We start from the raw sequence: 24,731 nt of genomic DNA on the forward strand, positions 1-24,731 counted from the left end.
TATATATATATATTCCCATTTAAACTTAATACTATATAGATTTGTTGCTTTATGCAACTAAAATATATTCATATGAGCTTTTCGTGGCGTTTAGGGTGGAAAACTTCATGCTACTACCAAAAAAAAATCACAGGTATCGTGCGCATCGCAATCTCCCAATTTGAGAATGGAGGTTTATTGAGAGCTTTTCAGTTAAAGGTGCTGGAGGTCAATATCGAATAACAAGTTCTCCATACAACCTTGAGTTCACTGGTGATACAGTTTTTGCGAAATCAGATTTTCAACAAGACAATCACTTCCTTACTCTTGCAAATTATGAAGATATTGGTAATGGAAAACTCAAAACGTATCTTCTAATTGGTTTGTCCCACGCTTCTACATATTCAAGATATGATATAGTTCGTTTGTGTTGGTAACAATATTATATTTGTTTGTATACGTTTTAGATATCATTGGTGAAGTATCTGAGCTTGGAAGAATACAAACAGTTCAAGTTCATGACAAAGACAAAGAAAATACTTCAATTTCGGATGTGTGATACTAAGTGAAGAGTTGTACCTGATTTTCCTTAAACATTTATTATCTTTTCAAATTTTACGGTTCGTTCTATATTATACTGAAGAGGGCTCTTGATGTTGCGTGTTGCCTATGGGGAACTTACGCTGAACTATTTGATTCCGCCTCTGTTCTTCTCCCCTGAACGTATTTTAGATTCAAATGCTTTTATGGAACAGATTTTCAATTTCAGGAACTAAGCTTGATCACCCAAAAACATAGGTTCGTTGTTGCTTCTCCAATTTCATTAACGCCGATCTGCATGATTTAGATATAATCTATCAAATATCTGAGTAACAAAACAAAACCCTAAAATAATCTAAAACAGAAATCGGTTGTTAGATAAATTAAAAATAAACTCCAAACCTTTGTATATAGGCGATATTTAGTGATGATCTTCAAAAACTTCTTCCGTTTAGATTCAAGTGAAATGTGATCGGTATCTATGTTTAACGAAGCGGTGTGGAAGACATAAAGCTCTTCTGAGATTAGCTTTGTTATTTATTGATGATCTTCAAAAACTTATTCCATTTAGATTAGCTATCTTAACGTATTTTTAAGATAGATGCAACAACATGAATATCTAATATATATTTTGTGTTGTTTATTTACGTTTTTATTAATTTTTAATATAATCCTCAAATTTCTTAATATATAAATTATTAATCATATATATAACTATATAACTGATCCAACACGTGATAAAAATTTAATATAACAAAAAGAGTGGTTCTACTATACAGAGAATTGAAACATTGACCTCTTACTTAAAAAACTTATACATGAAAGGACCAGTTTTATTACTAAAATTTTTAAAACTCCCAACATTAATCATAGACTACCCATTAACTTTTTGTTTTTCAAAATTTTATATATATCATAAAAACAAAGACCCGCACAGTTGGACGGGTTAAGATCTAGTATTATTTGAAGTCTGAACATAAATTTTTTTGAAGTATTGGAATTTCAAAAAGCTATTAATTAAAGTTGCCAAAATGTCAACATGCATTGATTGTGATTTGTGTTTAGCTTAAAGCCTTTAACAAAAAAAAAAATTAGAGACAATTTGCAGCCACGTTAAACCCAAATGAAAAACAAAATAAACCTAAAAAACATTATACACGTGCGGGAAAAAGCGAGCGAGAGAGAAACAGAGATGTGAAACTGTGTTCTGTTTCCAGTTTTTGTCCCGTCTTTTCATGATCCTTATCTCTCTCGACACATACACAACACGTGATACACACCGACACATAGATAGATATATAAATCAATCTGAGTAGCTCATTCTCATCATCACCATCAAAAACTTCACAAGCCTTTTTAGTCACAAATTAAGAAAGAAATGGAGATGCAAAGTAACTGCGACTTGGAGCTTCGCCTTCATCATCCTCCTTGTTATGATTCAAGCAGATCCGAAATTCCACAACCGAAGCAAGAACCTCAGATATGTGTTTCTTCAGATCTTATCCATCTCCAAGCAAAAGCTATACTATCACTAGCGAGTAGGGATGTGGAAGAGAGATCAGACGGCTCAGATCCTTCAATAATCTCAAGCAATATGAATCGAGTTCATCATCAAAAGACCTGTACGAAGAGATCTCTTCGTAGTTTTATTCAGAAACGTAATGTTCGGATTCAGGCTTCTTGTCCTTACCGTCGGTTCCCCATAAGTCTGTTTATTTGATTTCAGTTTCGCTCATGTAAGACATTTGAGTTAGCGTACCTTTTTTTGTTAGATCGAATTGTTTTCCTCTTCACTGAAAGTACTCAAACCACACCAAAGACTAGCTCTAACTACAGAACCCAAAAGAGATATAGAACAAAGCCAACACTTCGAAAAAAAAAGAAAAAAACACTAACGATCTGAAAGAAATGTTCAAAAATGCTCAGCGGTAAGGAGTTTGCTTCAGCTCAAACTGGCTTCGGAGTCGATGAGATCTTTATTAGATTTAGTGAGTGTAAAGTTGTTATTCTCATTCACCGTAAAATGTAACTCTTCAATCTGTTTATATACAAAATTGTATATGATTAAATACATCTATACAAACTAACTATTAAACACAGTTAAGTCTCAATATCTCTCACTCTCTCAGGTCGAATTCTTCAAAGATGGAAGAAGAAACTTGAAAAAGCATATCATGACATGAGGAGTTTGAATGTTTTGGGAGGTAATGGTTTTGTAAACAGAAACAGATGGGCCAGTTGATCTCATGTGATAACATGTATGAGATTAGAAATTAAGCTCTCAACTTTCACAGACTAGATAATAATTAGTCTCAAACTGTTTCGTAGAAGACAGAGTTGGAGGCATAAAAAATGCTTATAATTTGATTTCAGAATTAGCTTATTATAATATACCTATACCATCTTTTAAGTATATGACAGTACGATGAGCTGCTTCTGGATGATGATTGCGAGGTTAAGAAAGATACTGACTTAACTTATGAACATCATAAGTGATGTCTGCTCATGTGATTGTGAGATAAAATTTTCCCAGTGAGAACTTAGTAGACTATTATTGGATTAGAAAGCAGATCTCCACTCACTGGTACACTGCACTAAGTTGAATCTAGGAATCTATAGGTGTTGCAATTGGTTTGCATCCTAAGAGACTTAACACTTTTCCAACATATCTAAATCATATTTTCTTTGACAGACTGATATACCTAACTTGACTTTACCAAGATCCGTTAGTTTGAAAGCTTGAGCCAATGTTGTTTTCAACTCCTGGACATATGTATCCTTGTTGATTGCTATTAGAATAGCATCGACATAAACCAACAATGTAACAAATATCCCATCAACTTCTTTGACAAAGAAAGTATGTTCGGTCTCGAGTGAGTGAACTCATCTTTCAATAAAACTTCAGAACTTTTTTATTCCACTGCCTTGCTGCATGTTTAAGGCCATTTGAGAAGTTTTCATACTGCATTTAAAGGCAAAATTTCACCGGGAGGAGGTGTATAGCCAAGAGGTGACTGCATATAGTCCGGATTGACACAACTCGTGATCGTTGTACGGGTTGCAAAGCTTTAGTCCATGATCTGGAAGTACTGGTGATCCAGAACAGATTGGCTAAAATTCTGAATGGATGGATTCATTTTGATGAACTAAAATTGTGATATCTCCCAAACGTCCATGCTTGTCCAGTCTAGTACTGTTGAAGGGAGTTACAACTTCTGCTACTAGTTATGAGGAAGAGTTTCGTCAGATTCTCCAATTGGTAACATTTAGATGAATCAAATGAACTAAAATAAATAAATGAACATATTTTCATTTGAAGAAATGAATAAATAAAAAATAATTTTCTTTAAAAAAATTCCATTTGTTCCTTGTCAAAATTTAGAAAGAATCTTCATTAATTCATCAAAATATGAGGAAAAGAGAGAAATTTAGTGGAACCTATATGTAATAAAATTGACAAAAAAAATTAACATGATTAGTATAAAATTAGAGGAACAAAGAATTCACCATCATTTTTTTTTTCAAAAATATAGTCACCCAATTGGTTCACTGAAAAACCAACAATGTAATCTCAAATTAAAACAGATATTAGAGACGTATTGTTTGGGCTTTACTAGGCCTTTTAAAGACTTTTCACTAAAATTAATTAATTAATTAAGTCTAATAAGCGCATTAAACCAAACCCCCAGGGAGGAGGGAGAGACGCCCTAAAAAGGCGTCCGTAACTCGGTCGACGGTCTGAGTGGAATAATCAAAATCTCTCTCAATACCAAAATTTAATTTTACATTTTTCTTTTTTGGCAAATTCATGGCTGAGATTCGACTTCGTCATCAAACCAAACCATTTCTTAATTGAATACTCGCAAAGTCGGCTCCTTTCTCCTCCTCTGTTCAGATTCAGCTCTTTGGTTCCTTCCTTCCTTTGGATCCGTAAAAAAAAGCCGACATGTTATTCACGAGAGGTATTTCTCGGATCTCTTCAAAGCTTCTGAGAAACCGCAGCTTCTCTCAATCTCTCCTCGCAATCATCATCCCCGAACAGGGTCACTCTTGTTCCGACTCTACTACTGCACACAAGAAGGTAACCACTCGCCTTTCTCTCTCTCTCTCTCTCTCTCTCTATGATTGATTTGCACATATGTTTCACTCTGATTTGTTCTGAATTGAATAGTAGAAAAGCTGCAATTTTTTTCACTGTGATCTTGACAATCATTACCATGGAGATTAATGAATGACCTTTTATTGAATTAAAAGGTTTTGTCTTTTATATAGTAAATCACCCTAAAGCTAGTGTGTTCTCTTTATAGTTTCTAATAACGGAATTGTCGCACCCAAAGAGTTTTTTTCATATTTCATGCGTCTTATATATAATATGATAAGGGAATGATTAAAAGGGATTCATTTTATCTAAAAGCTTCATTTTGTTTATATAGAAATTGGTGAACTAACCAATGTGTTAATTCTTTTGTGATGTTTTAGTAGGGTTACGTTTGCAGAGGTTCTACTTATTCATTCAAATCCCCCGTTTTTGGTGCTGGTTTTACACATCATCATCATCTCTATCACCAGAGCAGCTCAGTTGTTGAGGTTTCATCTTCTTACCTCCCTTATTACACCACTAGCATTGAATGAATCATCATGTTTAGTTTAGCTTCCTTAGTTACGATCCTCTGTTGTTAAAGTATAATTTAAGTTGCTGTTTTTTCTCCTTCCCTAGGAGGAGCTTGACCCGTTTTCGCTTGTAGCTGATGAGCTGTCACTTCTTAGTAATAAGTTGAGAGCCATGGTAGTTGCCGAGGTATGTGGCCTTTTCTTTTGTGTCCATTCATTTTCATTTGCTGCTGGATCTGATGTTCTGAAGAAAATTTTGTATATACTTCTGCTATTCAGGTTCCCAAGCTTGCTTCTGCGGCTGAATACTTCTTCAAAAGGGGTGTGGAAGGCAAACAGTTTCGTCCAACTGTAATGACTACTGACAATTCTCTCTTTTATGTTTCCATATCTGTCATCATGTTCTGAAATCATTTTCTCTCATGCTTTCATAACCAGTTTGATTTTACTACGTTTTTAGATTTTGCTGTTGATGGCGACTGCTCTGAATGTACGCGTACCAGAAGCCTTGGCTGCTGATTCAGCAGATATAGTCTCATCAGAGTTACGTGTAAGGCAACGGGGTATTGCTGAAATTACCGAAATGATACATGTCAGTAACTAACTATAGGTTTACTCATTAACACTCATTAAAGTCAAGATCCTTAGTTCCTCATTTAGTATCGGTTTGGTCATCTGTAGGTTGCAAGCCTCCTGCACGATGATGTCTTGGATGATGCGGATACAAGGCGTGGTGTTGGTTCTTTAAACTTTGTAATGGGTAACAAGGTACTCACTTGACAGTAACTTCTACCATCCTAGACATGATGAATTTGTTTTTTTTTTTTGTGGCTGTTATGCAGCTTATGCAACAATGAGATATTAATATCATCATGTACTTCATGTTGTAGATATCAGTATTAGCAGGAGACTTTTTGCTCTCTCGGGCTTGTGTGGCTCTTGCTGCTCTGAAAAACACGGAGGTAAGAATTTAGAATCAGTGACATCAATCCCAAGTATTGTTACGTCTTGCAAGATACCCCTCTTCATTGTTTCCCTCTTTTGTAGGTTGTGTCATTACTTGCAACTGTTGTAGAGCATCTTGTTACCGGTGAAACCATGCAAATGACTAGCACAACGGATCAGCGTCATAGGTAAGAATCTTACCTCTCCCTTCATTTTAAAATACAGCCATAAGTAGAGAAAGCTACTCTAAGTCTTCTATGCTGCCTAAACAGTAAAGATATATAAAGCTACTCAAGTCTTCTATAATATGATTTTGATAGTTCATGCAAATCTGATTAATCTTTCCATGGCTACAGTATGGACTACTACATGCAGAAGACATATTATAAGACGGCGTCACTAATCTCAAACAGCTGCAAAGCAGTGGCATTACTCGCTGGACAATCAGCAGAAGTTGCCATGTTAGCTTTTGAATACGGGAAGAATCTGGTTCGTTCTCATCTTCTTAAAAATGTTGGCTCCATTGGTCTTGGTCCTAATGTTTGATTAGTTTCTATTTTGAAGGGCTTGGCGTTCCAATTGATAGACGACGTTCTCGACTTCACGGGCACATCTGCGTCTCTAGGAAAGGGATCCTTATCAGACATCCGACATGGGATCATAACAGCTCCGATCCTGTTTGCGATGGAGGAGTTTCCACAGCTACGCAAAGTTGTTGGTCAACTTGAAAAAGATCCAACGAATGTTGACATTGTAAGTTTAAAAGAAAAAAGTCTCCTAAACTCTCTAATACGTTTTCAGAGTCACTTATGTTACTTCACATGAAAACAAAACAGGCTTTGGAGTATCTTGGGAAGAGCAATGGGATACAAAGGACCAGAGACTTAGCTATGGAACATGCGAATCTCGCAGCAGCAGCAATTGGGTCTCTACCTGAAACAGACGATGAAGATGTCAAAAGATCGAGGCGGGCACTTGTTGACTTGACACATAGAGTCATCACCAGAAACAAGTGAGGATAAAGAATATCTCGACAATATACAGCAAACATCGCTCATAACATGATGAGAATGTTTCAATTTCATTACATTCCATTTGTAGGATTTTGTGTTTGTACAACTCGTTTCACAAAATAATTTGTTGTTGGATTTCATTATAAACAACATACAAGGAAAAAATAGAGAAAGTCTGGTTAAGGTCTGGTGTTGTAACAGAGCCGTTTTAAATCACTTTCAGAAGTTGAAGCATACCGTCCGTACTAGTATACAGGAAACTCAGTACAGTGATTCGTTCAAATATTTGGGAGGATCTTTGTTGAGTTAACAGTGAACAAAAAGTCAAAAACAAAAGTGATTTAAGCTTTTTAATAACGGTCTTTAAGGATCATTCTCATTCTTTGTTATGTTCTTGATACAGAAACACAATAGTACGCTATCCAGATTTGATGACAGAGGATCTTGGAGAACTACTGATGCAATTTTGAAGGGGGACAAAGTTGTAAACATGAGATTCTCTAGAGTCTTTCATATACAAAAACCGCAACTCTGTAGGATGTAGCACAAAGAAAGTAACAAACACCAAGAAGCTAAAGCTCCTAAGATCTCACGAAGAGAATCATGCCTTTTACTTAGTGTTGAGATCCATCAGAATCTTGGGATGTGTTTGAAACATCTGTAGCGGTTTGACCATGAACGGATTCAAACCCTTTGGCAAAGACAGTTGCGAGAGCAGTCAGCACCTGAAAGACATTGGGAAGGCTTGATTTGAGGTTGTCCAGTGTCATTCTCTTACTGACCTCAACCGAGTTCAAGTACTTGGTTTTCTCAACGTCCACTCGTTTTCTCAAGGCTTCAATCTTGGCTTGTTTGATTAGCAACGGATGCTTAGAGCCTAAACTTGTTGAGTTTGCGTCCTCTTCCATTGCTGACATTCCCTCGAACCTTCTTTCCATCTCAGCTAGCGAGATTAGCTCTTTCTCCAGCCTCTTCTCAAGTTTATTCCATTTCCTCCGCAGGTTGTATTCCTCAGTTTGTTGGTTAATGACAAATTTGATTGCCATCAGAAAGCTTTTAATGGCCTCTGAGGTTACCTATATAACCGAATACAGTTGTATTTGAATACATTAAAGAGATGGAGCCAAGAACAAGAAAAATACATATAAGTTGCAAGTGATATAGGAACCTGATCAGGGAGCTTTTCAAAGACAAGCTGCCATTCTTTGCAGAGCTTACGAGCAGCAACAGGCAAGCTGGTTCTTTGGTTGTCTTCCTTTGAGAGGCGGTCAGTAAGTTGGATCCACGTGCAGAGTGTTTTCACGTACTCTCGCTGAGAATTTACTAACTTGCAGAAACTATTGTACCAGCTAGTAACCTCGGTCTCTAGTTGATTAACCGCCTGGCGTTTGTATTCCGAACTAAGATCTATACTCGGGTAATCTGGAAGATGGTTCAGTTGCTGAGATATATGAACTTGGACTTGATGGCACTTGAGCATTGTCTTCCACATATGTGCAAGTCTGTGTGTATTGAAGACCAAATGAACGTTGAGAAGCTATACAAGTAATGGTCAGCAAAAGAGTGGTTATGGAGTTTACCCGGAAGTTAAAGCAACGAGCTGCGGATACAGCTCCTCATTGATTAACTTCAGCACACATGAGCATGTCTCAGTTATGGAGTCTTCTAGACGCTGGATCTCGGATTCCAAACTCTCCAAAGACAAGCGAGTCTTCTCTATCTTGCTCAAATCATAGGCTTCCCCATCTTGCTTCTGCAGTAACGCAGACTTCCTCTCATGCTCCACTTTGGCAATTTCTTTGTTCTGATCAGAGAATAAGACTTAGCATCTCATTGTTGTAAAAACTAACACCGAAAGAGTCTGGATTAGCTCTCTCTTACTCTGACTAGCTGGTAAAGTTTCTTCTCAGCTGTGTATAGCTTCTCAAGTGTGCTGCAGTGAGCTCCAGGCCTGCAGGGCTCAACAGTACCGCTTGTTGTAGCATCTTTGCCCATCTGAAGAGACTTTGAGGACCAGCTCCATGACAATGCACTGAATACCTTTGCAGAGCTGCTTCTTTTCCCTGCACCAACCACATAAGTATTATAATCAGCATCTGTGGTTGGCCTCAACATTTAAAAAAAATGACAATTTAGATGACAGTTGAGAAGCAATAAGAGACTTACTTCTTGTTTCTTGATACCTGAACGGATCAACACTATCCCTGCTGTTGATGTCTACTATCACAGCTATCTCCTTCTCGCAGCCAGATGCTTTAAGAAAGTAATCATCCAACTCCTTGATGATCCCTTCTAAGGTCCTCCTGATCCTACAATCAGCGTTCTCCAGATCTTTACCGTAGCAGCTTGTCATCGATGAGTTGTCGTCCATAACTTCTTCCAGCTTAAACTTCAGACGCCGTGACTTCTTCACTTCAGACCCACCACCAGCTTCTATTCGCTGAACACTTAAACCAAGTGCTTCTTGTTGCTCATCTTCTTCCTCAAACTCAGTCTTCGTCTCTGCCCAGTTCTCCTCTTCAGCTTGCTGAAACTTCTGTTTCTTCTTCAGGTCAAGTTGTGTACCTACATCATCACCATTCGGATGGCTATCCAGCTCCAGTGACTCGAACGGGTTCCACAAGTTCCAAGAGTTCGGCAATGGAGGTGGAGGTGTTGCACCACTTCCATCAACATTACCATCAATCTCTGCAGCACCCTCTTCTTCTTCCTCATTCTTATGACCAGTCTCAGGCTTTCTCAAATCCGGGCTAAAAGGAGGAGGAGGTGGTGGAGGAGGCAAGGTAGGAGGATGAGGAGGAGAAGGAGGCAATGTAGGAGGTGGAGAAGGAAAACTTAAGCCATAACTAGTGTTCTCAAGCTCCAAGGACTCAGACTCAGTGAACTGCCTGAGAGTGACACCAGTGTTCCTCAAAGCTCTAAGATAAGCCAATTGAGCATCTGCAAAATCTCCCCTGAACACTAGTAACTTCTTCATTAGCCTCTTTCTCTGCCTACAAACTAACACCTTTTCTTCATTGTCAATGCTTGAAGCAGCACACCCCATCTCTTCCCCACAACCAAAAGTCTTCTCCTTTCACTCTCTATGAATCAGAGAATGTCGAAGTTAGCTCCTTTGTTTACAAACGATTCAAAAACAAAAGGTCTAAGCTTTTCAATCTATAGATTCATCAGTGAACACAAAGTGCTCTCCTTTTTATATTTTTGTTTTTGTGGGTCGTCACTTGCATAAAAAGAGATTACAGCTAATTAAGATCTCAAAATGTGCTTTAGAGAACATACCAACGAAGCTCCGCGAGTGATTTATCTCCAAAAAAGGAAGCTCCTTTCTTTCATTTCACTTTTCCCTTCAACGCCATTTCTCTGAAGAAAGCAAGTTCGAGGAGATAATCTGTAGAGGAAGAAGGTAAAAGAAGAGACTTTGATCCGCGGAAACAGCAGTTTCGACAAAAGGTCAAAGCTTGGTCCAAAGCTCAGAAACAGTAAGAAAAACGATGCAATTTTAGAAACCAAACAAAGAGAGAGAGAGTGAGTGAGTGTGAAGAAATTAATTTGGCATGAATATTTTATATGTTCTTAGCAGAGATGGATACTGACATGGAACCTGGTACAAATGACATTTGTTAAAGATATTTGCTGTATAAATAATACTTTATTTTCTCATTTTGTACTAAGTGAACAATTAATTGTTTATCCCACAAAAATCATTTTTTTTTAAAAAAGAAAAGAAAGTACATCCATTAAAGTGACCAAACATGATCAAAGGCAAAGATTAAGTTGGGGGAGCTTAAACAGCAAACTAACTTAAACAAGAAGGAACTGTTTTGAGCCTCCTAAGCTTACTCTTTTCTGGTATAACTATTGTTTTTTTTATTTGTGTTCCCATGTCTTTAGGGTCATCAGTGACGTTCATAAAGTGCTGAGATGTAAGTAAAGATAAAATGTCTATACATTTTTCCGTAATTCTAAGAAATCTGTGAAAAATGATTTTATATCTAAATATCTTTTCTCTTGCATTCCAAAACTTTTTTCAAAATTTTTTTTGCATGCTTTCTACATGTTATCCAGTCACATACATAAAGTGTTGAAATGCAAAGAGAAAACATGATGGAGGAACAAATTGTATTTAACTACTACTAGGATAAGATAACTTCAATAAAATTGTGGTCCTCCAAAGTCCAAATTCACATGTAAACATTAAGGGTATGAAGTAATTGTTTATTTTCTTCCTTGTTAGAAAGGTATATTCGCCTTTATATATACAATAAAGAGAAAAAAAAACTTTTGTTTATCCAAAAAGGTTTGGAGTTCGCAACTATTTGTACAAGTAAAAGTTGAGAAAAAGAAAGAGGAAAAGAGACAAAGGTGACAAGATTACACTTAGGCAGATAGAAAGAGAGATATAGACTAGAGAGCATCCTAAGAGATTGACTATAGAATGACAGTATATGACTAAGACAACCAAAAACCGCACTATACATAATTGAATAATATGCAAAAGCAGTATTACTTGGTCACAAAGTTGATGGCTTTGTGTTTATGGCTTGTGATGAAATTGAAGGGTATCTTAATCATCAAGTTTGGTTTTGATAAAATCACATATAGAAAACTATTGTCAGTTAGATATATGCTCAGTTTTAGTAAAGAGAGTGCTTCAATCTCACTTAAGGATTCGATAGAATACAGTACATATGAAAAACAAATGATGTATTCATTTACATCTCATTACTAATAGTTGATTTCACATATGCGTGTATATAGTTCTAAGCGGGCAAAGATATAAAATGATAAAGGGTTTAAACCACAACAGTTCATTGAGCATTCTCATGGATTTTTTTACATTGTTATAAATTCTTCAACCATAACAAACCAAACCTAAAATTAGTATATGAAACTCAGGTAAAGCTCGGTTCATTGGGCAATCACTCTTAGTTTTCATCACCATAACATTGAATGGCACAAAGAAAAACACTTGCAATAGACGCAATCTACTCTTTTTAGATTTCAGGCATCGATCTTGAGTAGCGAATTGAGTGAAGTGCTGTTGAATTTCTGAGCAAAGCCTCGAATGACAAGCACTATAACATCTCGGAGATAGCGTGAATGCACCACCATGTCTACTGCATTCTCACTATCTACAACAACCCTCAGCCTTCTCTGGTCATTACGAAATGTCTCCACCTGGTTACATGCATCATAAAAATGATAAAAAAACTTATGAGACAATTTCAAAAATGTTAAGAGTCCAGTGAATGTGGTCACAGACACACTTACATGGAAAGGAGGAACATAGCTTCCACGAACTTCAGTACTTGAGAAAGACGTTTTTGAGCCTGGTTTCACAACCTTTATTCTCTTCCTGTTCATTTCTAGCATCCGTCTCTCGAGGTTTCCATCTCCCACAATCTGCAATATCATTAGCACTTTCACCCTTCAGAAAACCCACAATTGGATGAACAAAAAATCAACTATGTGAGTGCCAAATACAGACCTTTTTTGGATAAGGGTCCTTGTCACACAGCACCTGATTCCATAAGATCAAAAGAAGTAAACTGAATATGTATAGTATTGCTTTTATAGGAAAAGTCGTGAAGTTGATTAAACTAAACGCAGAGTTAATCTTACCTCAAACTTCACTAAACCAGTTTCTAGTTTCAGCTTCACTTCCTTGTAAAGATCAGGTTCTGCAAATTAAACATCAGCGTGAACCCCATTGCTTTTAGAGAAAAGAACAGTCGTGGTAGAGGCAACAGAGAGACTTAGTGACTATAGATAACAACAAAGGATGACAATATTCATGACAACGGTGATGGTGAGTATGATGATGACTGAAGATCTTACCAACAGCAACAGGTTCTGTTGATGCAGAAACTGGGTGACCTTCAACACCATCTTCTCGTATGGGTGTATATACAACCACAAGTCTGTATCCGACATCATCCACATTAGCTTCATACATCCTTCCTGTCTCACCTACCAAAATTAACAGAAATTAATCAATTCCCTAGATGAAAAATGATTGAAACTTCTCCAGGTATTTGGATACAAGAGAACTGAGAATTGAAAAGCTTTACTATTTGACATGAAGGAAATAACTCAAGTTTTGTGTGTACCTGGAATTGAGATGAGATCAGGGCTTCCAACCATTGATCTAAGCCACTGGATTTTACTCTTACCCTCTTTACCACCAAAATAATTGCCTCTAAGAGCGTATAAATTGGTGTGGAAACCTCCTCCTTCAATCTCCAGCTTCTCTATCCTAGGGAAACCTGAAGCAGATACAAAAATTAGTCACAAGTTCACTTCATTAGAGATATTGCTTAACAAGATGCGATGGCAGATGAAATGCGTAGAAACCTGGAGAGATTGGACCAGTCTCGGCATATGCTGGTTCACTAGACCTTCCAAACACATCATGTACTACACATTCACATTTGAGACATCTGCCAATATCTTCAAACCGCACTTTGTATGAACACGAAATTTCTGAAGAGAGTGCTTCATTCGACATCTCATCCCCTGATTCCAGTGAGCGGAACCTGTCACAACCAATGTTATGTGAATTCAAATGCATAAACAGTTTCTGAGAAAGGTTTTTGTGACGTCATTTATATAAAGCTAGAAGCCAAGGATATCAGATAATTAAGTTCAACACATGAAAACGCGTTTTCCATATGATTGGATATAGAGGCATCGATGGTAGCCAAATCCGAACATGTTCAACTTATAGCACTGAAAATTTCATAGTTCCAGTAACTCCGAAATGTCTAGTGAAAATATTCAGACAGGGATAAAAGCTCAGAAGTGATGCAATATACCATTGGTATTCAATAGCTCCTTTGTACTTGCTCCAAACAAGTTGTTGGATTTCAGTCTTTGGGATCACTTGGACGGCTGTGAGAACATCACCCTGTACACCCTTTCCACTGAACGCAAGCATCTCTACTCTTGGAACCTCTGTATTAGGAACGGAAGTGTTAGAATTTTGTTGCAAAATAACCCACAAAGAAATCCAAAAAGGAAGAAAACAAAAAGGATAACATAATAACACAATAATAAATAAAAAAATGACATGAAGTTTTGCTAGTTTTCAAGAAACCTGGGAGGATAATTTCAGTTGGCTCAGACATCTTCTGCTTTCCCACAGCAGAATCTGAACGAACAGGTGTGTACCTGCAAAATAAGTTGAATAAGTTCTAAGATTCAAGTCCGCATACAAAAGTTGAAACCATAATGGAGCCAGGCATCACTATTAATACTTCAAAAACAAGAAACATCAATATCTATGAATAAGAATCACTGCCAGTTATTCAGAAAAAAATAAAGGGCTCAGACCCGTTATCACATGCCTAAGACATTTTTTTCCCGGATGAGAGACAAAACGAAAACATTCAAAGTGTACAACCGAAAAATAAGCCATTAATACATGTATGTTAAGGAATATATCAAAGCAATGGATGCTTGTCAAAGCTGCAAGGAGAAATGACTGTGGAAACATACCCGAACAATATGCGGCAATTGTAATCTGACTCAGTCACTTCATAAGTCTTGGAGTTAGCCCCAGCAATAACATCAATGGTTCCATCATTATCTCTGTACCAACTGAAGAGACTTTCACCTTCATGGCCGCCAAAGTACTCTCCTTCTCCAGAATAAGCATCCGAAAAAAGTTTCTCCACACGAACATTAAATACTTCCGGATCAGCTGCAACATTTTCTCACTTTATTACGTCAGGAAACATAGTTCTTTTTTACACATCAGCTAAACCAATGGCCTTAAACAAATTGAAAGTTGATAAGTTAAGGAAAAACTTCAGTCAAAAAGGTGACATTATGAAAGTAATGTTTAACATAAAAACTAGATTGACGTGGACAATGATTATTCAGTTATTGGTAACTAACATTTTCTATCTGATTAGTACAATAGCTAGCAAGGTAATCGAAAGCGTGATTTTATCAGCACCTGGAGTAACAGGAGAGTTTGTTATTGAAACAACTGGCTTCCCACTCCTCCCATCTACGCGAGTAGGAATCCAGTATAAGACTAGGTAAGCCCCCACATCTTCAAGTGATGGAGTATACTTTCTGCAAGAGAATTCGATCACTCACACTTATCCAAAAGAAGAGAAATCTGAACTCTGAACACATTTTTGGGAAATTTGTTTCTCTTACAATGTTCTAGAACAAGCAATGACCTCTTCACCGGCATAGGATATTTCCGTGAGTGCAGATCCATGCAACTTTTCCTTAGTTCTATACCAGATGTACTCTCCATCACCTTCATGCCCTCCGAAATAATTTTTATGAGGTACAACCTCCTGGTTCTCATAACAGTCAGGAATTAGAAGCTCCAACCCCATAGGATTTGCTGTTTCCAAAGGAAAAAGAAGAAGGATCCAAGATAAGTAAATGTAGAAGACAGTGTCCAAGACTCAAGTTACACTGTACTTTTTTTTAACATAAATGGACATTCTACAAAAACTAAAATACATAATTGATATTCTTTCATTTTTTGAAAGACAGCTCACCTGGAGCAATGCTATCAGATCTGATACTCCTAGGACTCCCTTCTATCCCATCTTCACGAACAGGAGTGTAAATAATTTCTATGCTTTCCCCAACATCCTCCAGTGATAGATCCAAGAACTCTGTTCATTGACCATATTGATTAATCTGAAGCAGATTTGTAAGGAGATGCAAGAAATCTAAACCGATAGGTATAAGATTTACCATCATTACTCAATAGTTCCTTAACACCATTTCGTTTCACCCTAAACCATTGAAGAGAGCAATTTCCCTTAACCCTGCGTTGCAAAAGGTAAATTTAGTTGTGGAATTTTCCATCCAACAATCACATACATTTTAAGACTGTATGAAGTTTACCCTCCAGTATATGATGCAACAAAGCTCAAACGTTGCCCTTCAATCATTGATCCAAGAAACTCCAGCGACTGACAAGTTGGATGACCTGCGGAGAGATGAGTTCACAAGATATATATCATCTTACTTACACATCTCATCTACTAGTTAATGAAATTTAGAAATTTAGATACTGCAAAGCTTGATACATATAGGAAGAGAGTACTATACCGGCTATAATTGGTCCGGTTATATCAGAAATAACTGTGGGTCCACGAGCCCAGTCAGCTCTCACAGGTTCATAAGAAACCGAAATGAAGAAACCGATATCATCGACTGACAGCAGATATGACGAAGTAGTAGCACCCTTTATTTCGCACGGAGAACCATCTGAATTAGTCTGCCGAAAAAGTTTAAGAGCTGCTGGTTAATTCAACGCCATGCAGATTCATCCGCAATATAAGGAAGAATATGTTCCTTTTGTGTTCCCAAATATAATTTTTTTTGAAAATTTGGTACAAAGGTCAATACCCGAAACCACCGGAAAACAGATGCTCCTTCTTCACCACCCCAATATTCTTTTTCTGCAGATAGCACAGTTCCTTCAACAGCAGCTCCAACAATTTGAAGAGACACCGCTCTTGGGTTTCCTAATGACCAACAAAACCACATATAGTAAGCAGCATGTTATGGCAAAAACTGCTGTGCAATAGACTGTAAAAACATTTATAGGAAGAAAAATGAATAAAATTCACGTTCCTCTTTTGGTTGCATGCCCTACTCTACTTCAAATCATCTGTGATTCTCAAGTCTATAGTTATAAATAGGATTTCTGCATCTAGATCATGCTAGCATTTGCGAAATTTGCTAAACTAGTTCAAGCTCACATTGCACCAGAAATTCCATGATCATCTCGCAGTATGGAAACAACAAGACAATGCATTACCTGGACGAACACGTTCCTGGCACATGCAAGTTCTTGCCTCTCCCACAATCCCATCGTCCCTCACAGGAATACATTGAAATGAAATGAATTTACCAATAGCTTCTTTAGTAATCGTAAACTGAAGAAACCCAGAGGCTCCAGGTATCAATGTACCAGGGTGATCACTCTCAGCCTGCGCCCAAAGATGGAGAGAGCAATACTTTTTTTTGGCAACTATTTTTTTCTTTTATGAATCATACTGGATTAACAAACTTTTCAAGGAAATAATATGAAGAGCTAGAAGGATATACCTTATGATAATGCCATTCGTATATGCTTTTACCTTCATGCCCTCCTATATATCCATAGGATGCTGTCAATATTCCACCCTCGATATTGTCTCCAGTAATTGACAAGAAATTCAAGCTGGGGGGAAGGGCTGCGAGTTGTTAAAATCAAAGTTATTAGAACCAATTTTTCATTCCAGGTCAAAGACTACAAATTGATCACCTAAACACAAAACTTAGAGCATGAAAATACTTGTAACTAGAAAGGTAGGACTTAATATCGAGAAAAAAGTTATAGCTCATGAATAAACAATATAAGAAACTAACAGACGATAATTTACGATATATATTATACAGTTATTCCCTTCACAGCAAATTTGATTTCATTGAGTTCTACTCTTTTTTCTTCTGATCATGCTTCTCAACTCAAAGCTGCATTGTAATGAAATAAGAAAAAAAATGTGTATAACAATTTCAACAAAAACCACAAGACAGGCGACATTTATGACATATATTTCATTCACAAGATACGCCAGATTGCATTCACCATCAATATATCCAAGGAAAATACAAGAATACAAAAAAAAAAATAACTTACTCTCAACTGCTCTTTCAGATATTACATACACTGATTCACCGCATTCACCATCAGGTGCCATTGGAGTGTACTTTGCAACTATATAATAGCCCACTGCCCCCAAGGGTATACGGAATGACTGGGAAAAAAGCAACATTAACAACATATATAAAAATCTTACCAAATTTTGTTCGATGAGCATTATGCATTAACATACCTTTGCCACTTTAGGTGTGCTCAATTCTTCAAGATTATTGCCTTCTTCCAGGACAGAGCAACTTGATTTGAACCATTGCACTCTGCTTGAGCCTTCGGTTCCTCCAGTAACAGTGCCTGTTACAGTGAGCTTACTATTCTCCCTCAGGTCCCCAACTATCTTAACATCTTTCACTTTTGGGGGCGCTGCAGTTACAATAAAAACAACCAAAATGAGCCAAAAGTGAGGAGAAAAAGTCTAGCAAGTCCGAATTTGCAGTTATGATTTACAAAAGCGTTTCATACCCATTAATGCACAAGAAATATAGGCTAGTTAGCAACAGTCAATAAATTATGTTATCAGCAATTTATTCCTCCATAAAAAGAAATTTACATTCTGCAAAATCTTAGCATACCTGGCTTGACTACACTGGATAAAGTTGACAATGGCTCCCCTTCTAGACCTGAAATTTTCTAGGATACGTCAGAATGGTTACGGCCTAACCCTCAATAACTTGAGGCTTTCGTCTAAGTAAGAACCTGATGGGGGGAAAAAGGAAAGAGAACCAACCCTCGAAATTTGCAGGTATGTACACAAATGTGACATGTCTTCCAACATCTTCCTGGGTCAATGTATACTCAGATGTTCCAGCCAATATCAACGACAAATCTCTGCGATAAACAATTTCAGCAAAAAAGATCCAGCTTTATAAAACTGACAGAGGAAGGTGTAGAATGCTTTAAGCAAACAATGATAAAAAATGAAAAAGACGCTAAAGATCCTGCAGTGGCAACACAGTCAAACACTCATGAAGGTCCACATGCTACTTTCCATATCCACGAGGAATGAAACAAACGAGATAATCGACCTATTATAGAGCAAAAAAACAAATATCTACGTGTATAGTTACCCAGTCTCATTGTTCTTCCGTAACCACTGGAACTTGCTAGGACCTTCCTTGCCTCCAAAATAATCTCCAATCCCCTTTAAGACGCAGCCTTCAACAGCATCTCCAATAATTCGAACATTACTTACAGACGGAGGAGCTGTCATCAGGATTAATAGTTAGTAACTCCAAAAATCAGAAAAATTAACAGAAGGCAGGCATTTGATAAAAAGAAAAACAACAACCATCATACTACATGAAGGAGTTTTAGCATGTAAGAAAATCCATTTGAGAAAAGTTAACCGGACATAAACAGATAAACTAGTCCATAGATAAAATGAGATAAATAAGATTCTTGCAAACAGAAACAACTACAATGAGAATCTACTATAAAAAACAAGCAACCACAGAGACCTTTCATCGTTAGTCAAAAAAAATGAAAGAGATGAAAGCAAAGCAACACAAATCACAACATTTTTCACATATTGTGACAAAGAAAAGATACTATCTGTATAGAAGCTTTTCCATTTACCTGCTTTTACGAACTCTGTGTATTTGTACTGAGGCTCTCCTCTTGCATTTTCTTCAGTGACTGGTGTGTACATGAAGACCATACTTGATCCCACATCATCTAGAGATAACCTATATTCCTCATCCTCAGCTCCATCAATCACCACAGGGCTCCCATTCCACTTTCTCCTCAACCAACTGTTTCAAAGATAAAGTAATCATGCCTTTTAAATCATAATTCTTACCAAGAAACTGGAATACACAATTTTTTCGATAGCGGCATGTAACAGAAGGGGAAAGCGGCAAACATGACCCACCTGGTAATACACTTCCCAGGTGTCCCACCACACCATGCAACCACTGCTTGTCCCTTGAGAATATTTCCCTCAACTAATTCCCCATGTAGTTCAAGGCTCACAACTTTTGGTATTCCCTTCCCTGCACAGCGCTTCACTGTGTTATTTTCTACAGGACGCCAATACAAGAATATGTGCAAGACAGATATTGCCAAACAATGGAAAACTTCCATTTGGCCTATTGTATTACTGAAGAAGCATACCTCGTAGAACTGGCGAAGATATGGCAAATATGGATGGATATTCAATCTCTCCAATAATAGGAGTACATTCAATCTTAAGAATTTTGCCAATGTCTTCATGTTTTGGCCAATAGACCTATAGTACATTACCGAAAGAATTAGGAAACAAAATCTTTTAGCACACATGCCAATGGAAGTATGGCAAGGAAGTTTTACCTCATTGGTTGCATCAGGAATAGGGACAAAATTAGAAAGAGATCTGTCTGCCTTAGACCATTGATATCTCAGGACTAATTCTGACTCGGTACTTTCCTGAACAAGACCAAAGTGAGACTGACAGGGTGATTCTTCAGAAGGTCGGTCAACAGATGCTTCTTTGATAATACAACCAGAAGGCAACGTATCTTGCCACTTCTCAACCAAGAAGCGAAATGTCGATTCTGTTCACAAGTAGTTGCATGAATTAACATTTAAAAATGATCATATGCTAATATGGAGGTCATCAAGTTATGAGCTACCATCAAGCCACAACGAAAGATTCTAAAACTCGGATAACTGATTTGGTACCTGCTGCGAGCTCAGACTTGCAGAACTCCCAACCATCTCTGAGGCAGAGAGCTGTTTGTGGAGGATAACGCTTTGCAATTGCCACTTCCTCACGAGAGAGATCTAAAGAAAAATTCAAGGTCAGTATAGACCTTGTTAACACAAAAAAAAGGAACAAATACTATTCCCACAATTCTAAGAAAGCCTACTTTTCTTAGGCTTCATCCAGATTAGCAAAAACAATTAAAACAACCCATTAGCTGAGTGTTTATATTCATTTGTCTAACAGTTCCTACCTCTTCTCACATACTACTGCTAAGATATCACTCGCCAGTGCATATGATGAGTTAAAACTTAGACTTGCCAGTCATCTTTCTCACGAAAGGATCAGACTTACGCAAACTACAGGTTATAGATATTATACAAAAGAGTACCTCTGTCATTGAATTTCTTCAAGGAGGGACCTACAAGTAGTATGGATGCTGCTTCCAAATGAGGAATCTTCAGCAATGGATTTTCCTCAACCCGCAGATGCTGTAATAGAGAAAACACAAACCAAATTTACAAACTGCTTATTTGTATATATCAATGGAATAAAATATTCATCCATAACGCCTTTACAACAATAATAAGTACTCAAACTGGGCCATTTCAGAACCTTGCCATTTACACAGTGAATTGTGATAAAACTGATTCATAGGAGAAAAATTCCCACTGACCAGTTAAACAAGAAATGGTCAAAAATATATACTTAGAGAAATAAAGAGAGAAACCTCAAGAACTGGTAGATATGGAAAGTCCTTCAGAGTTGTTATTTTGTTCTTACTTGCTGCCAGTACCTGAGAAAAGTGTCTCTGAGATGTCTAAGAAACTATGAATTGTAAAAATGTATTGTAGAAAACCTCAATTATGAAACGGAAGATGTACCTGAAGCCGGGGCTGGCTTGCCATTGCAAGTGACTTTAATTTGTTTTGAGCAACAGAGAGAAACTAGCATAGGAACAAGAAAAAAATAGTCGGAAAAAGTCAGGGCATTTACGAACGGCAAAAGTTTGCTTATTGCCATATAATATGAATATAAGACTTTGTCCATTTCTATAGATCACCTCTAAGTTCGGAAGTTGAGGCAGACTAGCGAGTGAAGTTATCTGATTTCCAGCAAGATAAAGTTGCTGCCCAAGTAATACAAGATTTAAAAATACTCATCAGAAAACACTCGTGTATAAATAACTAAAGACATAATGGGAGAGAGAGAAAGAAACCTGCAGCATTTTGCAATTCTCTAGTGGTTCAAATCCGGGCCCTTTGAAATCATTAAAGCTCAAATCTAGAACCTGAGATTAAAGGAAGAAATAGGATCACGTCTGGTGTGTGTGTATATATTTGTTGAAAACTAAGAAGCCTTAGGAAATGAATTTACTGACGCCTTAGGAAATGAATTTACTGACCTTGACTCGATTCAGCATCTCAATACCTTCCAGCTCGGACAGGAGGTTGTCTCTTAGATAGACAAACTGGTAAGAAGTAGAAGTAGAGGAAATTAAAATAATCTTCCCTACTCTTATTCAAATCCAAGATTGGCATATCTACACAAACATTTATGTCCCAAAAAGTTGCACTAGAAGTAGAACACTGTGAAATATGAGGTTTACCTCTAAGTTTGGAGACAAATGTAGCCCACCGGAGGTTAGACTGCGAATCCCGTGGCCTCTGAGATCCAATCTCTTAAGAAATTAAAGACATCCATCAATTAGTAACAACACAAGTGTCATAACTCATAAGCAATGTCAAGAATTGAACCTCTTGTATGAAAATATAGTAAGTACAAAGAGGAAAGTGAGTCCTAACCATATCATCACCAGCTTTAACCTCCACCTTTGGAAGAATAATGAGCCGTGAATCGCGGCTATCCGGGGTAGCTGTCTTCTTCCGTCCGGAGACGTTGGAACTCCGGTCAAGAGGTGTTGATAACGACTTTGATCTCATACCACTAGAAACAGAAGGTGATGATCCCGCGGAGGGAGAAGAAGCCTTAGAAACTGTCCTCCCACTTGAGAGAGTAGAATGCGCCCTTCCACTACTGTCAACTGATGAAGATGGAGCTCTTTTTGAAGACACAGAGACACTCATTGCTGGTCTAGCAGAAGACTCTGGCTTACTTGAACCAGACTTTGTCGAGCTCCGGCTACCTGGCGATACCGGGATAGGCTTTTTACTCTCGGGAAGGGTTGCTCTAGACACAGTCTTAGCAGAAAGAGAGCTCCTCTTCAGTTCCGGAAGTGACCGCCTCACAGGATCAGTAACTGAGGCAGTAGTAGTACTCGTACGTTTTGGCAGAGCTTTAGTGGAACCAGTCAGCTTCTCTGCTACTCCTCCAGTGCTGTTTCTCCTGATTGTGACAGGCGTAGAGCTTGAGACTCGTAAGGAAGAAGACGCGGTTGGCTTAATTAAATTCGAACTAATAACTGCTTTCTTTCTAGTAGTAGCAGCTCTGCTTGAGACCAACGACGCTGCAGAAACACTCTCTGGACTTCTGCTTCCATCAGCTGCAGCTGCATTGCCCTCTTTGGTTGCCTCTACGGTGGTTTCAAGAGCTTCTTCCTCGGCCTTGGATGCTACTTCCTCCATTGTGAAATCAATCGAAACTTATAGCAGAAATAAAAGAAAAATCCTGCAAAATCAGAAAAGACGCATGATCATCAAAGGTGAGACTTTTTTTATATAGAGACATGACAATAAAGGAGAGTAGTGTTTTTTTCATTACACAAGTCAACTTCCAGTTTCATCGGGCGAGTCCACAAGAAATGTCTGCACACAGTGGAATCGAACCCGGGTCTATTCAGTTAACAGATTGTATCAACTCAAGAACACAAACAACCTAGTTTCTGGCTTCTTCTAGCTACACTGTCGGTTACTTACTACAACTTTTGGTCATTTTGTGAACAAACCAATCAGCAAAAAAAACAATAATTTATATAAATTAAAAAAACAAAAAAAATATTGGGAGATTTTTGTTGAGTGAGAAACAGCAGGAAAGTTCATGGTCTCAAAATTAAAATATTTTCAAAAAAAGTTTCTTTATTCAAACAGATGAACAGAAGAGGAAGAAAAATAATAATACTTACGGCACTAAATAACGAAGGAGGCAGTATAATCAAAACCCCATTTTTCACCGGTGAATGTTGGAGCTCCGGCGACTATTCCGGCCGTCTGAAACGTAGGAGACAGACTAATTTTTAAGGCGGAAACGGATAAATGTAGATCTGGAGACCAAGCAGATAGAACGTAGCGCTCCTCACTGAGTTTTTTTTTTTATTTAGTTGGGAGCTTTTTCGAGTGGAATAAAGAGAAAGGTTAAAAGCGATTAAATTTGAGAGAAAGCGTGCCAGAGAGAAAACAGTTGGGGAGAGAGAGAGAGAAAGAGATGAAGAACATTAACAGTGTAGCAGAAGAGTGTGTTTATGTTTTAACAAGAATCCAAAATATACACCCTCTTATTTAGCTTCGTTTTATGTAACTCACCCTATTGTTTTGTAAAGTTTTATCCAAGTACCCCTACAATTTTTATTTCGTTTCAAAATTATTAGAATTTAGAAGTGACCCTTTTTACTCTTGTCCCGTAATGAAATTAGTGTTCGGTTGTGTGAAAAAGATTTGTGTATGGCATTTCTCTTCACTAATTTACTTGGTGGAAATGTACATGATATATTACAAAATAAGAGAGACGATTGTGGATAATTACTAAACTGCAGGGACTAAAATGAAAAGTAAATTTAAAAAGACATTAGAGAACAACTGGTGAGAGAGAAAAGTTTGAAAATTATACAATTAAAATTTGGCGGAAACCGTAAAAGCGGAGTAAATGGCAAGTGGACGTTTTTCGAAAACTGATGTGTTTGGGCTCAAAGGGTCAAAATAACACAAATGTATACTATTCCTTTTTTTGCTGGTATCTCCGAAATTATTACTCCTAAATATTCTTCAATTAAAATTCTAAATAAGCTCCACCCAATAATGTTAATGTCACTATCTTAAAATAAAATATCTTTCAAAGTGTTCAAAATAATTGCAATCCACCTGTTCAGTAATCTAACCATTAAATATAAATATAATCAATCCTCTACCAATAATTTTAAAAGGTTTGTTCATAATATTTCTAGGAAAAAAAGATCAGACTGTAAATTCGTTGCGAAACGGCTTACCAACCGAGTCAAGAGTTCGACAGGTCCGACCAACCAGGTCTTTAATTGTAGTAATGGTCATTTAGTTTCGGGCTTCAGTTTTTTTTTTTTTTTTTTTTTCGGTTTAGTCTGAAAATT

At 37.3% G+C, this 24,731-nt stretch overlaps 3 protein-coding genes across 5 annotated transcripts; 1 reads left to right on the plus strand and 2 right to left on the minus strand.

The window, feature by feature from the left end:
- Positions 1-4,211: 4,211 nt before the first annotated feature.
- On the plus strand, positions 4,212-7,271 carry LOC106328953 (solanesyl diphosphate synthase 3, chloroplastic/mitochondrial-like). 2 transcript variants are annotated; one of them, XM_013767503.1, is made up of 11 exons: positions 4,212-4,600; positions 4,999-5,106; positions 5,237-5,317; positions 5,410-5,481; positions 5,591-5,722; positions 5,812-5,898; positions 6,021-6,092; positions 6,178-6,263; positions 6,432-6,564; positions 6,640-6,828; positions 6,912-7,271. In XM_013767503.1, exons 3-11 carry the CDS (start codon positions 5,303-5,305, stop codon positions 7,089-7,091), a joined length of 966 nt encoding a protein of 321 aa, XP_013622957.1. In that variant the 5' UTR covers positions 4,212-4,600; positions 4,999-5,106; positions 5,237-5,302; the 3' UTR covers positions 7,092-7,271. The 2 variants fall into 2 exon arrangements, with proteins under 2 accessions (XP_013622957.1, XP_013622956.1); XM_013767502.1 differs by having other exon boundaries at positions 4,225-4,600; positions 5,002-5,106.
- A 261-nt stretch (positions 7,272-7,532) lies between these two features.
- Positions 7,533-10,696, minus strand: LOC106336517. Its single transcript, XM_013775362.1, has 6 exons — positions 10,371-10,696; positions 9,255-10,171; positions 8,970-9,151; positions 8,669-8,892; positions 8,257-8,590; positions 7,533-8,164 (listed from the first exon to the last, which is right to left on the minus strand). Exons 2-6 carry the CDS (start codon positions 10,132-10,134, stop codon positions 7,703-7,705), a joined length of 2,082 nt encoding a protein of 693 aa, XP_013630816.1. The 5' UTR covers positions 10,135-10,171; positions 10,371-10,696; the 3' UTR covers positions 7,533-7,702.
- Positions 10,697-11,868: 1,172 nt separating this feature from the next.
- On the minus strand, positions 11,869-23,848 carry LOC106334843 (187-kDa microtubule-associated protein AIR9). 2 transcript variants are annotated; one of them, XM_013773221.1, is made up of 39 exons: positions 23,538-23,848; positions 23,177-23,220; positions 22,261-23,083; positions 22,065-22,136; positions 21,861-21,926; positions 21,675-21,746; positions 21,519-21,584; positions 21,340-21,402; positions 21,186-21,251; positions 20,847-20,946; positions 20,434-20,535; positions 20,083-20,306; positions 19,888-20,002; positions 19,646-19,766; positions 19,351-19,526; positions 18,843-18,978; positions 18,503-18,603; positions 18,348-18,395; positions 17,954-18,138; positions 17,758-17,875; positions 17,184-17,311; positions 16,894-17,065; positions 16,479-16,597; positions 16,179-16,347; positions 15,972-16,056; positions 15,819-15,892; positions 15,617-15,736; positions 15,261-15,456; positions 15,052-15,173; positions 14,589-14,793; positions 14,188-14,261; positions 13,907-14,045; positions 13,446-13,627; positions 13,202-13,357; positions 12,930-13,061; positions 12,714-12,772; positions 12,580-12,612; positions 12,363-12,494; positions 11,906-12,269 (listed from the first exon to the last, which is right to left on the minus strand). In XM_013773221.1, exons 3-39 carry the CDS (start codon positions 23,038-23,040, stop codon positions 12,093-12,095), a joined length of 5,085 nt encoding a protein of 1,694 aa, XP_013628675.1. In that variant the 5' UTR covers positions 23,041-23,083; positions 23,177-23,220; positions 23,538-23,848; the 3' UTR covers positions 11,906-12,092. The 2 variants fall into 2 exon arrangements, with proteins under 2 accessions (XP_013628676.1, XP_013628675.1); XM_013773222.1 differs by lacking the exon at positions 23,177-23,220 and having other exon boundaries at positions 11,869-12,269.
- Positions 23,849-24,731: the final 883 nt, after the last annotated feature.

This window comes from Brassica oleracea, chromosome C3 (genome assembly GCF_000695525.1).
Source record: "Brassica oleracea var. oleracea cultivar TO1000 chromosome C3, BOL, whole genome shotgun sequence".
Taxonomy (NCBI): domain Eukaryota; kingdom Viridiplantae; phylum Streptophyta; class Magnoliopsida; order Brassicales; family Brassicaceae; genus Brassica; species Brassica oleracea.

Excerpts from the sequence above, each read along its gene's own strand:
- LOC106334843 (XM_013773222.1), bottom strand. The coding sequence starts at position 23,040 with ATGGAGGAAGTAGCATCCAAGGCCGAGGAAGAAGCTCTTGAAACCACC. Across the intron at positions 21,927-22,064 it reads ATTTGTCTCCAAACTTAGAG|TTTGTCTATCTAAGAGACAA; the intron begins GTAAACCTCATA and ends ACTTCTTACCAG. Across the intron at positions 19,527-19,645 it reads CCTGGGAAGTGTATTACCAG|TTGGTTGAGGAGAAAGTGGA; the intron begins GTGGGTCATGTT and ends TCTTTGAAACAG.
- LOC106328953 (XM_013767502.1), top strand. The coding sequence starts at position 4,466 with ATGTTATTCACGAGAGGTATTTCTCGGATCTCTTCAAAGCTTCTGAGA. Across the intron at positions 5,723-5,811 it reads AAATTACCGAAATGATACAT|GTTGCAAGCCTCCTGCACGA; the intron begins GTCAGTAACTAA and ends GGTCATCTGTAG. Across the intron at positions 6,565-6,639 it reads TTGAATACGGGAAGAATCTG|GGCTTGGCGTTCCAATTGAT; the intron begins GTTCGTTCTCAT and ends TCTATTTTGAAG.
- LOC106336517 (XM_013775362.1), bottom strand. The coding sequence starts at position 10,134 with ATGGGGTGTGCTGCTTCAAGCATTGACAATGAAGAAAAGGTGTTAGTT. Across the intron at positions 9,152-9,254 it reads CAGGTATCAAGAAACAAGAA|GGAAAAGAAGCAGCTCTGCA; the intron begins GTAAGTCTCTTA and ends TGGTTGGTGCAG. Across the intron at positions 8,893-8,969 it reads AACTTTACCAGCTAGTCAGA|AACAAAGAAATTGCCAAAGT; the intron begins GTAAGAGAGAGC and ends TTCTCTGATCAG.